Raw genomic sequence first — 12,606 nt, 5'->3', positions numbered from 1 at the left:
CCTATACCGACCTGTATCCCAAACTAGAGAGTCAACAAGGAAAAATCCGCCAAAACCTCCCAAGCCCCTCTACCCTAAAACTCCCACCTTAATCCAATTCCCAATGAACACCCTGGGAAACGCTGGGCAAAAAAAAAAGCCTTTTATTTCCTCCCACATTCCAGCTCTCCACTTTTTGTAACATCTCTTCCAGCTCAGAACGAAGACCCAAGAAGTTCACACCTGAAGAGAACAAAACAAAAAAACAGGGCAGGTCAGAGGACCCATGGAGGAAGCTCTGGGAAGGCTGTAGAAATTGAGGAAGGAGCAGAGGAAGTGACAACTAGAGATAGGTACAGGCACTTATGCCAACTGAGATGGCCTCAGGACCCCAGGATCTGCCAGGAGTCAGAAACTCTTCCTTTCCAGTCTGCTCAGATCTAAGAAAGGCTGAGAGGGATCCGCCTTTCTCCATCCCAGGTAGGTGGTCACGGAATTCCTGTGGCACAGCAGGTTAAGGATCCCACTTTGTCACTGCAGCGGTGTGGGCCACTGATGTGGCATGGGTTTGATACCTGGGCCTGAGAACTTCCACAGGCCACAGGGAGAGGCCCCCCCCCCCAAAAAAAAAGGAAAAGGAAAAAGAAAAAAACTAGGTAAGTCTTGAGGGTCTAAATCCTTTCGTCAGAGCCATTCCCTGGGCCTGTGCTGTTTCTTCTTCTATCGCAGTTATTTCCTAAGGCACAGCAGCCAGCAAGCTGAGAACAGTTTAGGAGCTGGGTGTACAATATATGACTCATTTTCAAATTATATGAGACTCACCTGAAAGGGTGAGTTTTTTTACAGGATATATATTTTTTTAACCATAATGAGCTGACCCACTAACTAGTCCAATATGTCCCACACTCCCACTTTGGAAGATGTGTTCCCTCCAAAGACCCTGCTAGCAGAATCAACTTTATCTAAATGGAATGATGGCTAATGGAAAAAGAGAAGATGCATGTGAAGTGCTTGGGCACGTAGTATGTGCCCAGTAAATGGAATCATCAATCAATTCCTTTGAGCAGTTCAAAATGAATTTTACAAAATTTGCATCATAAAACAGGGTACCAGAATTTTAGGACAAATGCAAAACAAACATTAATTCATATCCAGAACATATCAAATTTGAACCCTCTTCATTCATCACTGATGCCAAAAAGCCTGGATGAGAACTACACCTATGGATGAATCTTAAAATCAGAATGTTTAACCAAAAGAAGTCAGTCACAAAAGAATATGAGTCCACCCATATAAGGCACAGAAATAAGTAAAGCCAAACCATATTGTTTAGGAATGGCTCCTTCTCAGTTAGAATTGCCACCCCCCCCCCATCCCCTGTTCCCACAGGACTGAGGCAAAGAACCTTACCTGAGAACAAGACAGGAACTAGGCCAGTGCCCTCAGAGCCGGGTTCTAGACCAGTGGGACTCCCGGCGCGGGGGGAAGCACAGAGCAGTGAGACAGCAGAGAGGGCCACAGAAGAGAAGCAGGAACGAGCCCAAAACCAGCAGCCTGGAGCCACACAGAGCCAGCTCCTCCTAGGGGTGAGGACAGGGAGGGGAGGAGGAATGATGGAGAGGCACTGTAGAGAAACTTCCCTTGGAAAGACATCTTAGATACCCTAGCCTAAGGGCTATAGAGAGAAGCCTCCATGGGGGAGAGGAGCAACTGAAGGGAAAATGTTATTTTTATACAGGCTAACATTTGTCTCAATGGTTTACAAACTGCTTTATTGCCCAAGCATCAAACTGAACATTCATAATGATATCAGGAGATAGGAACGTGCACTTTTTTTTTTTTTTTGGTCTTTTGTCTTTTTAGGGCCACCCCTGCGGCATATGGAGGTCCTCAGGCTAGGGGGTCGAATCGCAGCTACAGCTGCTGGCCTACGCCACAGCCACAGCCACGCCAGATCCAGGTCCAGTGTGCGACCTACGCCACAGCCTGCAGCAATTCTGGATCCTTAACCCACTGAACAAGGCCAGGTATCGAACCTCTGCCCTCAGGGTTCCTAGTCAGGTTTGGTAACCACTAAGCCGCAATGGGAACGCCAGGGACGTTCACTATTGTCTGCATTTTAAGATGTTCAAGCAGAGCCAGGTCTGGAAACCAAGAACTCTGATTCCAAGCTCCCAGGTCATGCTCTTCACCAGGATCTTCGCTGATGTAAGAGAAGGGTATGCAGCTCCCTCCTAACCGGTCTCTCTCCTCCACTTAGCCAGTCTGCTCCACCAGTGGCTCCAGCGGCTCCCATGGCCTGAAGCATCAAGTCTAGCATCTCAGCCAGGCATCACGGAGCCTCAAGACCTGCTCCCTGTATCTCTTTCGCCTCTTCCCCTAAGGCACCCCTAAGCCTTCGTCATGGAATGCCCCCTGAAGACCGAACACTTTTCACTCCCTAGGCCTGTGCTCAGGTCAGTCCCTTTGCCTAGAACAGATCTCCCCCCATCTCCTGAACCCCCTCTCCTGCATCCCTGCTCAAATCTTCCTCATTCAAGGATCATCCTGACAGGGAAGAATGAGCCTGGGACTCATCAGATGGCTGAAGGTGGCAATTCTGGCTCTGCCACTTAACCAGTTGCGTGGCCTGGGGCAATACACTCCAAGTCTGTTTCCTCATCTGTAAAATGGGATAATAACAGCTACCTCAAAAGGCTGTTTTAAGATCAAATGAGATAATGAACCTGAATGCACTTTGTACATTATAAACTACTGTAAACAATTCCCTTTCTTAAATACCACCTCCTTGGTGAGGCACTCTCCATAAATGTCCAAGTTAGAGCTAAGTGGTCCTTACTCGGCTTGAATAACACTTTGGTCAGGTTTCTATGAAAGCAATTAGCCCATTCTGCCTCTTATTACAGCTTCTGAATGCCTTTGAGGTTAAGATCATGTTTTATTGTATTTAAAGACAATAGTTAATACTAATAGCTGTCATTTAGCCAATCTCTTACTAACCAGGCATTAACCTAGGCACTGGACATTCATTCTCACTTACCCTTATTTGTTGGAATTAGGAGATAGTATCATGGTTTTACAGATGAGGAAGCTGAGGCTCAGAGAGGCTCATATGCTTGCTTAATGTCACACAGCCTCTGAGGCAGGACTATAAAGCTTATGCTTTTTCTACTAGGTAAAATTGCCTCCAGGCACCTTCAAGAGACAGTATTCATGGATTTCCCACTGTGGGGAAGTGGAAAGGAATCCAACTAATATCCATGAGGATGCAGGTTCAATCCCAGGCCTCAATCAGTGGGTTAAGGATCCAGTGTTTATGAGAGCTGTGGTGTAGGTTACACATGCGGCTCAGATCTCGAATTGCTGTGGCTATGGCGTAGGTTGGCAGCATCAGCTCCAATTCAACCCCTAACCTAACCTGGGAACTTCCATATGCCACAGGAGTGGCCCTTAGAAAAAGAAAGCAAAAAAAGAAAAAAAAAACCTCACATCATTCAGCATGGCAGTTTATGAAACTCCAGTAATCGGAAGCTCTTACCGAGGTGAGCAACTTGGTGAGCACAAGACCTTCGTGGCTCCAGACACTGACACACCCCTCAGCCATAAGGCTCAGGGTGGTATTTCCTACTCCCTCCTCAGAGCAGGACATGGGTGGCTTGCTGGAAGGCAGGATTCCTGGAGCAGCACTGAAATATAGGCAGGTCCTTTCTGTGGTCACCCTGGCTGTAATGAGGACCAGATCGCTTCCAGAAGATCCTATGAGGGGCACAGGGGAGGAGATGGAAGAAAATGCAGGGTAGGGTGGGGGCCATCCACCTTTAGACACATTCATTTCTGCAGGCTTCCTACTACCTCAGGTATTCTGGCATTGATTCTGTGTAATAAAGGGCCCTAATGCCATCATTTACATCACTGAGAAATGAAAATAACTGTGTATCAATATAAACAAAAATTAATTTATGTATTTCTTTTTCTTTTTTTTTTTTGTCTTTTTGCTATTTCTTGGGCCACTCCCTCGGCATATGGAGGTTCCCAGGCTAGGGGTCGAATCGGAACTGTAGCCACCGGCCTACACCAGAGCCACAGCAATGCGGGATCCGAGCCGCGTCTGCAACCTACACCACAGCTCAGGGCAATGCTGGATCGTTAACCTACTGAGCAAGGGCAGGGACCGAACCCGAAACCTCATGGTTTCTAGTCTGATTCGTTAACCACTGTGCCATGACGGGAACTCCACAAAAATTAATTTAAATTAGCTCACAATCAATAAAACAATCATAGCAATACTCAGTAAGCTGCAACAAAACTTGGGTAGAAGAGTTCCCCTAATGGCTCAGTGAAAACAAATCTGACTAGTATCCACGAGGACGCAAGTTCAATCCCTGGCCTTGCTCAGTGGGTTAAGGATCCGGCGTTGCTGTGAGCTATGGTGTAAGTCACAGATGCAGCTTGGATCTGGCGTTGCTGTGGCTGTGGTGTAAGCCAGTGGCTGTAGCTCCAATTTGACCCCTAGCCTGGGAACTTCCATATGCCTTGGGTGCAAATAAAATAAAATAAAAGGTTCACATATGCCTAAAAAGCAAATAAAATCAAAGGTTCACATCTCATTTCAAATTAGTGGGAAAAGGATGGTCTACTAAGTCATTGGCCTTAGAACAATTTCTGTATGGGAAAAAAATGTTAAGACTCTTATCTCACACTATAAAATTAGATGTATTAAAGAGCTATACAAATATACTAAAACAAAATAAAAACCTAAGAAGTATTAAGAGAAAATACAGAAAAATATTTTCTAATTTTTAAGCGGAAAAGAAAGGGCTTCCAAAAAAAGACACAAAACATAAAAGCCTAAGTAGAGGATTAGAGTAAATTTCATAAAAATTGGGAAAAATGTAATTGTAATGTATACATGTAAGGATAACCTGACCCCCTTGCTGTACAGTGGGAAAATTAAAAATAAATAAATAAATAAATAAATTTAACTATTCATCTGAGAAATTAAAAAAAAAATAAAAAAAATTAAAGCTTCTACACAATGAAAGATAAAAAAAACCAAACAGAATTGATGAAAATACCTATAATATATTTAATTAGCAAAAGAGTTTACTATCAAGTGTGTATAAAGATCTAGGAGTTTGCATCGTGGCTCAGCAGAAATGAACCTGACCAGTATCTATGAGAACAAAGGTTCAATCCCTGGCCTCAATCAGTGGGTTAAGGATCTGGTGCTGCCATGAGCTGTGGTGTAGGTCACAGACATGGCTCTGGCGTTGCTGTGGCTGTGGTGTAGGCTGGCGGCTACAGCTGTGACTCAACCCCTAGCCTGGGAACCTCCATATGCCGTGGGTGTGGCCCTAAAAAGACAAAAAAAAAAAAAAAGTATAAAGATCTAAAAAAATTCAGACTATAAAGACAAATAGTTGAAAAATTAGTAGGGGTTCTCTTGTGGCACAGCAGGTTAAAGATCCTACATTGTCACTGCAGTGGCTTTGGCGGCTGCTGTGGTGCAGGTTCAATCCCTGGCCTGGGAACATTCACATGCTGCAGCCATGGCCACAAAAAAAAAAAAAAAGACTTTAAAATAGCCAATTTACCTAAACGAAGATGCTCAGCCTCACTAGCTATCAGAAGAAAGTAAGTTAAAACAGTCTGGTAATTTCCTTAGACCACATAATTGGTAAAAATTTAAAAAACTGCTAAGAAGAGTTGTTCGAGAGGTGGGAAAATGGGCACTCTCCACTGGTAAAACCCTTCAGGAGACAATTTGGCTGTTTCTGTTGCAATTTTACCTAGAGACAGAGAAGAACTGAAAGGATGCCCACTAAACTGTGGACTCTGCAGTGGAGATAAGGAGGACTTTTACATTTGCTTTGTACACGTCTGTGTAGTCTGAATCCACAATGAGTTTTTGCATTTAAAAAAAGAGGTCCAGGAGTCCCCATCGTGGCAGTTAATGAACTAGTATGCATGAGGACACTGGCCTCACTCAGCAGGTTAAGGATCCGGCATTGCCGTGAGCTGTCATGCAGGTCACAGATGCAGCTCAGATCTGGTGTTGCTGCGGCTCTGGTGTAGGCTGGCAGCTGTAGCTCCAATTCCACCCCTAGCCTGGGAACCCCCATATGCCTCGGGTGCGGCCCTAAAAAGACAAAAAGACAAAAAATAAAAAATAAAATAAAATAAAAAAATTAAAAAAGGTCCATACCCTTTGACTCAGTAATACCACTTATGAAATTAATCCTAAGGAAAGGATTCAAAAGAAAAATGTAAAGTACACCAAATTATCGTGACTCCATACCAAAAACACAGAAAATAGAAATGTTTAATAGCAAAAGCATTAACAAATGTTAGCCTAACCAATTAATGGATCAACTTACATCCACTAAAGTAATGTTTTGGCCATTCAGTAATACAAAAAACACAACATCAAAACAAACAAACAACCAAACAAAAAAACAAACCCACAATGTCATAAAATGAAAAAAAAAAGAGAGAGAAACATATAACAACAACAAAACAAACAGCCCAACTGAAAAATGCACAGAGGACCTAAATAGACATTTCTCCAAAGAAGACATTCAGATGGCCAGTGGGCACATGAAAAAATGCTCAACATCACTAATTATTAGAGAAATGCAAATCAAAACTACAATGAGGTACCACCTCACACCAGTCAGAATGGCCATCATTAATAAGTCCACAAGTAACAAATGCTGGAGAGGGTGTGGAGAAAAGGGAACCCTCCTGCAATGTTGAAAATGTAAATTGGTACAAATACTTCGGAAAACAATATGGAGATTTCTCAGAAAACTCAATATGGAACCATCATATGACCCAGCAATCCCACTCCGGAGCATATACTCAGACAAAACTGTAATTCAAAAAGATACCTGCACCCATATGTTCATAGCAGTACTATTCACAATAGCCAAGACATGGAAACAACCTAAGTGTCTGCCAACAGAGGAATGGATTAAAAAGATGTGGTACATATATACAATGGAATACTACTCAGTGGTTAAAAAAAAAAAAAAAAAGAACAAAATAATGCCATTTGCAGTAACGTAGATGCAACTAGAGATTTTCATACTAAGTGAAGTCATAAAGAGAAAGACGGGAGTCCCCATCGTGGCTCAGGGGTTAACGAATCCGACTAGGAACCATGAGGTTGCAGGTGTGATCCCTGGCCTCGCTCAGTGGGTTAAGGTTCCCATGTTGCTGTGGCCCTGGCACAGGCCAGTGGCTACAGCTCCAATTAGACCCCTAGCCTGGGACCCTCCATATGCCGCGGGTGTGGCCCTAGAAAAGGCAAAAAGACCCTCCCCCCCCCAAAAAAAAATTAACCCTATAAAGAGAAAGACAAAGACCACATGATGTCACTTATATGTGGAATCTAAAATACGGCACAAATGAACCTATCTACAAAACAGAAAGAGACTTACAGACATAGAGAACAGACGTGTGGTTGCCAAGGCAGGTGGGGGAGGGAGTGGGATGGATTGAAAGCCTGGGGTTAGTAGATGCAAACTATTACGTTGAGAATGGATAAGCAATGAAGTCCTACTGTATAGCACAGGGAACTAAATCTAGTCTCTTGGAATAGATAATACAAGAAAGGGAATGTGTGTATATATGTATGTATGTATGACTGGGTCACTTTGCTATACAGTAGAAATTGGCACAACATTGTAAATGAACTGTAATTTTTTTAAAAAAAGAATAAAAAAAAAGGTAAAAAGAGATGGAGTTCCTGTTGTGGCCCAACAGTAACAAACCCCACTAGTATACATGAGGACACAGGTTTGATCCCTGGCCTCGCTCAGTGGGTTAAGGATCCAGTGTTGCTGTGAGCCGTGGTGTAGGTTGCAGATGCGGCTCGGATCTGGCATGGCTGTGGCTGTGGTGTAGGCCGGCAGCTACAGCTCTGATTCGACCCCTAGCCTGGGAACCTCCATATGCTGCGGGAAGTGGCCCTAGACAAAGGAAAAAAAGAGAGAGAGAGAATTCCCCTTTCATCTGTGTTCTCCAGATCGAATCTGTCACCAAATCCTGTGTATCCCACACTTCTAATGACTCTCAAATCAGTTCCCTTCTTTCACACCATTGTCTTACCATCTTTTTATTGCAACCACCTCCTAACTGGTCTTTGTGCATATGGACACATTCCTTCCAGGCAGTCAGCCAACAGTGTGTGATCTTTTTAAAAGAACAACAATAACAAAATTTTACTATTTTCCTGATTAAATTCTTCGAGCCGAAGATATTGGATAAAGTACAACAACCTTGGCTTGGCACAAGACTCTCCATGGGATTCTGCTGCTTCTTCAGACTCACCTCCTGCCACTCATTTAACACTCCTTCCCCTGCGCCGGTCAAATAGAACCCCAGGAAGTTCCTACATGTGTCTTCATAATCCCCATCTTCATGCCTTTGCGTGTGCTCGCCCTTCTGGCTGGAGGAGCACATTCCTAAGCCTCAGTTCAAGCCCTGTATCCTTGGAAAAGCCTGTCTTCACCATCCCGGCTTGACGCCCTTCTGAATATTCTCATTGTACCTTTGTTCTAACTGTACCCACTTAAAGGTATTTACTTTTTAAAAAATTTTTATTTTATTATTATTTTTTGTCTTTTTTGCCTTTTCTGGGGCCGCTCCCATGGCATATGGAGGTTCCCAGGCTAGGGGTCGAATCAGAGCTGTAGCCGCTGGCCTACACCAGAGCCACAGCCACGTGGGATCTGAGCCGCATCTGCGACCTATACCACAGCTCACGGCAAGGCCGGATCCTTAACCCACTGAGCAAGGCCAGGGAGCAAACCCGCAACCTCATGGTTCCTAGTCGGATTCATTAACCTCTGAGCCACGACGGGAACTCCTTAAAGGTATTTACTTCTGTTCACATCTGTATCTTTCTTTTTCTTTCTTTTTTTAAAGCTGCATCCGTGGCACATGGAAGTTCCCAGGCCAGGGATCAAATCTACACCACAGATGTAACCAGAACCATAGTAGCGGCAATGCTGGATCCTTAACCCACCGATCGAGGCCAGGGATTGAACCCACATCCTCACAGACGCTACGTCAGGGTCTTAACCCAATGAGCAACAGGAGCTCCAAACCCTGAGTGTTCTGATGCCCAATCCCACAGTCCTCCTTGGTCTCACCTTTCAATCCCATCTGACTCCTGGGGACCTGGGCTTGGAATGTCTGAGTCTTGTTCCCATCTGGATCATCTCCGAAGTTCAAGGTGGTCAGTAAGCCCACGACGTGAGACTCATGCGACTTCCCTGTAACTGTCCCATTCACAGGGCACAAGGTCAACTGGCCAAACAATCTCAAAAAGGAGACCCAGTCCTGTATGCAAAAGGAAGGCAGGGGAGAGGGGAGAGGAGATTAGCAACAAAAGCTGTCCTACAAGGGAAGGATGAGCAGGAGGGTAAGTACTCACCTGGGGGATGTCAGGGCTGCGCAGGCCAGTCCTGTGGGTGAGGAGGAAGCCACCAAGGCCCAGGCCAGAAAGGCCAAGAAGCAGCAGGATCAAAGTGGCACAGACCAGAGGTGGGTGGTGGGCCAGGCAGAGATGCAGGTTGTGCCCTGCCTGGCAGCTGCCCATGGGGAGCAGAGGGGTCTGGGCCTCCAGGGAGAGCCTGCTTGAGGACAGGAAGGAAGACCTAGTCAAGAGCCTGCCGGTAAGAAGGCACTTACCCATTTTATTCAAAGGGAAGCTAAAGCCCCAAGAAGATAAGGGACTTGCTCAAGGCTACCCAGCCAGTTAGTTGCAAAGCCAGGACAAGAATCCACCGCTCAGGACTCCAAGTGTTCGTTTCCATGCACCGCTCAATGAATGCTTGCTGCATTTCATTTCTCAAGTAATCAAGGCGGAAGCAGAGCAGAGTATGCTGTACTGGAAAAAGGAACTTGAAAAGGAGAATTCCCAAGGGGAGAAATTCAGGAAGCAGCTGTTCCAGGGGCCCAGGGTCTGGCTGAAGAACAGTTCCAACCAATAGCCCAGGGAAGGGAAGTGCCTGATGAAAACTCCACGTTGGAGCTAAAGTGCTCAATTTGAATCCTTCTCTGCCACTCACTGGCTTTGTGAGCTTCAGAATCTGTGAAATGGGAATTCTAAGAACACCAAGTAGTGAGGACTAAACGGAACGGATAAAATAGTTTGCATAGTACTTGCCCTTGCAGGAACTGAACAAATGTCCATTTCCTTTCTATTTCTCTGGGTCATATTGATCTTCAAAACCAGGTGAGGCAAGGTAAAAATACTGTAGGGAAAACTGGGGCTTGAGGACTTTTAATACGGGAGTGGTAGGGCCAAGGTCTGAAACCCGTCTCCTGCTTCCAAGTGGAGTGCTCTTTCCCAGGCGAGAAGCGACAGCCTGATGAAAAGGAACATCTGGAAGGCGAGCTAAACATATGGGATGGGGGGAAAGGAGAGCTCCAGGGAAATGCTCAACCGCGGCCCTTCCTCCCGTCCCGGCCCTTCTGGAAAGGGGGTAAAGGCTGGAAGGCGGAGGAAAGAGCCCGAGGGTCTGCGGCTGCTAGTGCCCCTAGGCCTCCCCTCCCCCGCAAAGCCCCTCCTGCAGAAGTAACTCAACACCCGCATCCCTTCCCGGTCTAGCAGCGTCGGATGCACCCGCCGCTTGCTCTCACCGCTCGCAGCCGGGCGGAGGCCGGCGCCCCCCACGACGTCACTCGTGGAGTCGCGAAGGGGCGGGGTCCGCGTTCCCACCCACCCACCCCACCCCCTCGGCGGGGATTCGCATGCGCAGTGCCCAGGAGGGCGGCCACCTTGTCTTTCCTAGTCAGGGTGGGGGCGTACCAAGAGGACATCCATTGCAGGGGCAAAGGGGAAGAAGTAACACCGCGGGAGTTGAATAAAAGGGAGAGAGGCCAGGGAGCTAATCCTGAAGACGTTGTAAAACTGTACACTCTCCATCCGGAGAGATCGTGGGGGGCATTTCAGCGTGAATCTCGTCGCAAGCATTTTGCTTTTGCTTGTCTCCCACCCGCGCCAATAGCACAGCCCGGCCGCGCCCAGGTTCCGGGTGAAGACTTGGGGTCCGCCCGGGGTGGGGCGGGGCTCTACAGCAAAGATTCTGGCCTTCCGGGTGGTTTTGGGGTTTTGGGCTCTGCTCTTTTCTGCAGCTTAGTGGGATTTAACGTCTACACCTCATGCTTGGTCCCCGGCTTTTAGCGACTCCTTAGTGCATAGGACCCTCGAGCTGCAGGGTTGCTCAATAGAGACCATCTCGTTTCACTTCTGCCCGCATTTTTCTAACACGAGGTCCAAATTAACCTGAAATAGCAGGATACTTGGAGCCAAGAACTTTGGGTTCAAATCGTGACTCCATCCCTGCCCCTGTACAAGCCATAACCGTGCTTTTCTGGAGACTGAGTTTACTCCTTTGTTAAAGGGAATCATCCTACCTGTTTGGATGGGAAGATGAAGAGGTTAAAGGGGGAAAACGTGGACCTACTGAGCACACAACCAGCGCTGGACAAATGCTGTTTGAAACGGAACCTGAGTATTCAACTCTACTGAGGTATCCTTAAGACAGAGACCATGTCTTTTCTGTACCACCTTCCCCAAAAGTTTATAGCTCAGAAACCGCTCACATATGGTCAAAAGATACTCAACAAGGGTGCCAAGGTTTTCCCCCATTTAGTGGGGAAAAGCTTGTCTTTCCAACAAATTGTGTTAAAAAAACGGGAAATCCACATGCAAATGGATGAACTTACTTTACAACCTATGCAAAAGTTAATTCAAAATGCATGGAAGAACTAAATGTAAGAGCTGAAACTATACAACTGTTAGAAGAAAACGTAGGGGAAACGCTTCATGATATTGGACTTGGCAACAATTTCTTGAATATGATACCAAAATCATACACAACAAAAGAAAAAATAGATACACTGCATCAAAGTTTAAAACTTCTGTGTACCACAGAACTCAATCAATAGAGTGAAAAGTCAACTCCTGGAATGGGAGGAAGTATTTGCAAATAATGAATCTGCTAAGGAGTTAATATCTAGAATATATAAGGAACTACAGCTCAACAATAACAATGACAAAACCAACCTGATTAAAAAAATGGGCAGGAGTTCCCGTTGTGGCTCAGCGGTTGACGAATGACTAGCAACCATGAGGACGCAGGTTTGATCCCTGGCCTTGCCCAGTGGGTTAAGGATCCCTTAACTGAGCTGTGGTGTAGGTCACAGACTTGGCTTGGATCATGCATTGGTTGTTATGGCTGTGGCATGGGCCGGTGGCTATAGCTCCAATTGGACCCCTAGCCTGGGAGCTTCCATATGGCATGGCTGTGGCCCTAAAAAGCAAAAAAAAAAAAAAAAAATCACTTCATACCTATTAGGATGACCACTATCAAAAAAAAAAGGAAAATAATGAATGTTGACAAGGCTATGGAGAAAGTGGAACTCTTGTGCATTGTGTGTGGGAATGTAAAATAGTATAGTTGCTATGGAAAACAGACCAGTGTATCTTTGAAAAAAATGTTAAATAGAATTGCTATATTATCAAACAATTCCACTTTTGGGTATATATATATATATATATGTATATATATATATATATCCCCCAAAATTGAAAGTTGAGTCTCCAAGAGA

The 12,606-nt window shown here is 45.5% G+C and overlaps 1 protein-coding gene across 3 annotated transcripts; it reads right to left on the bottom strand.

The window, feature by feature from the left end:
- Positions 1–126: 126 nt before the first annotated feature.
- TMEM219 (transmembrane protein 219) lies at positions 127–10,734 on the bottom strand. 3 transcript variants are annotated; one of them, XM_047780121.1, is made up of 6 exons: positions 10,633–10,734; positions 9,422–9,620; positions 9,138–9,327; positions 3,518–3,735; positions 1,390–1,559; positions 127–222 (listed from the first exon to the last, which is right to left on the bottom strand). In XM_047780121.1, exons 2-5 carry the CDS (start codon positions 9,584–9,586, stop codon positions 1,422–1,424), a joined length of 711 nt encoding a protein of 236 aa, XP_047636077.1. In that variant the 5' UTR covers positions 9,587–9,620; positions 10,633–10,734; the 3' UTR covers positions 127–222; positions 1,390–1,421. The 3 variants fall into 3 exon arrangements, with proteins under 3 accessions (XP_047636077.1, XP_047636076.1, XP_047636075.1); XM_047780120.1 differs by having other exon boundaries at positions 9,422–9,623; positions 10,633–10,702; XM_047780119.1 differs by lacking the exon at positions 10,633–10,734 and having other exon boundaries at positions 9,422–10,505.
- Between the last annotated feature and the right edge of the window lie 1,872 nt (positions 10,735–12,606).

This window comes from Phacochoerus africanus, chromosome 5, assembly GCF_016906955.1.
Source record: "Phacochoerus africanus isolate WHEZ1 chromosome 5, ROS_Pafr_v1, whole genome shotgun sequence".
NCBI lineage: Eukaryota > Metazoa > Chordata > Mammalia > Artiodactyla > Suidae > Phacochoerus > Phacochoerus africanus.
Note: the sequence above shows the minus strand (reverse complement) of the source record. Positions and strands in the feature narration are given on the sequence as shown.

What these genes read in the sequence shown, in the direction of transcription:
- TMEM219 (XM_047780119.1), bottom strand. Translation starts at nt 9,682, where the DNA reads ATGGGTAAGTGCCTTCTTACCGGCAGGCTCTTGACTAGGTCTTCCTTC. An exon ending in GCAGCCCTGACATCCCCCAG is followed by an intron (nt 9,328 to 9,421) that starts GTGAGTACTTAC and finishes TTTTGCATACAG; the next exon opens with GACTGGGTCTCCTTTTTGAG. An exon ending in TCACCAAGTTGCTCACCTCG is followed by an intron (nt 1,560 to 3,517) that starts GTAAGAGCTTCC and finishes CCTCACCCCTAG; the next exon opens with GAGGAGCTGGCTCTGTGTGG.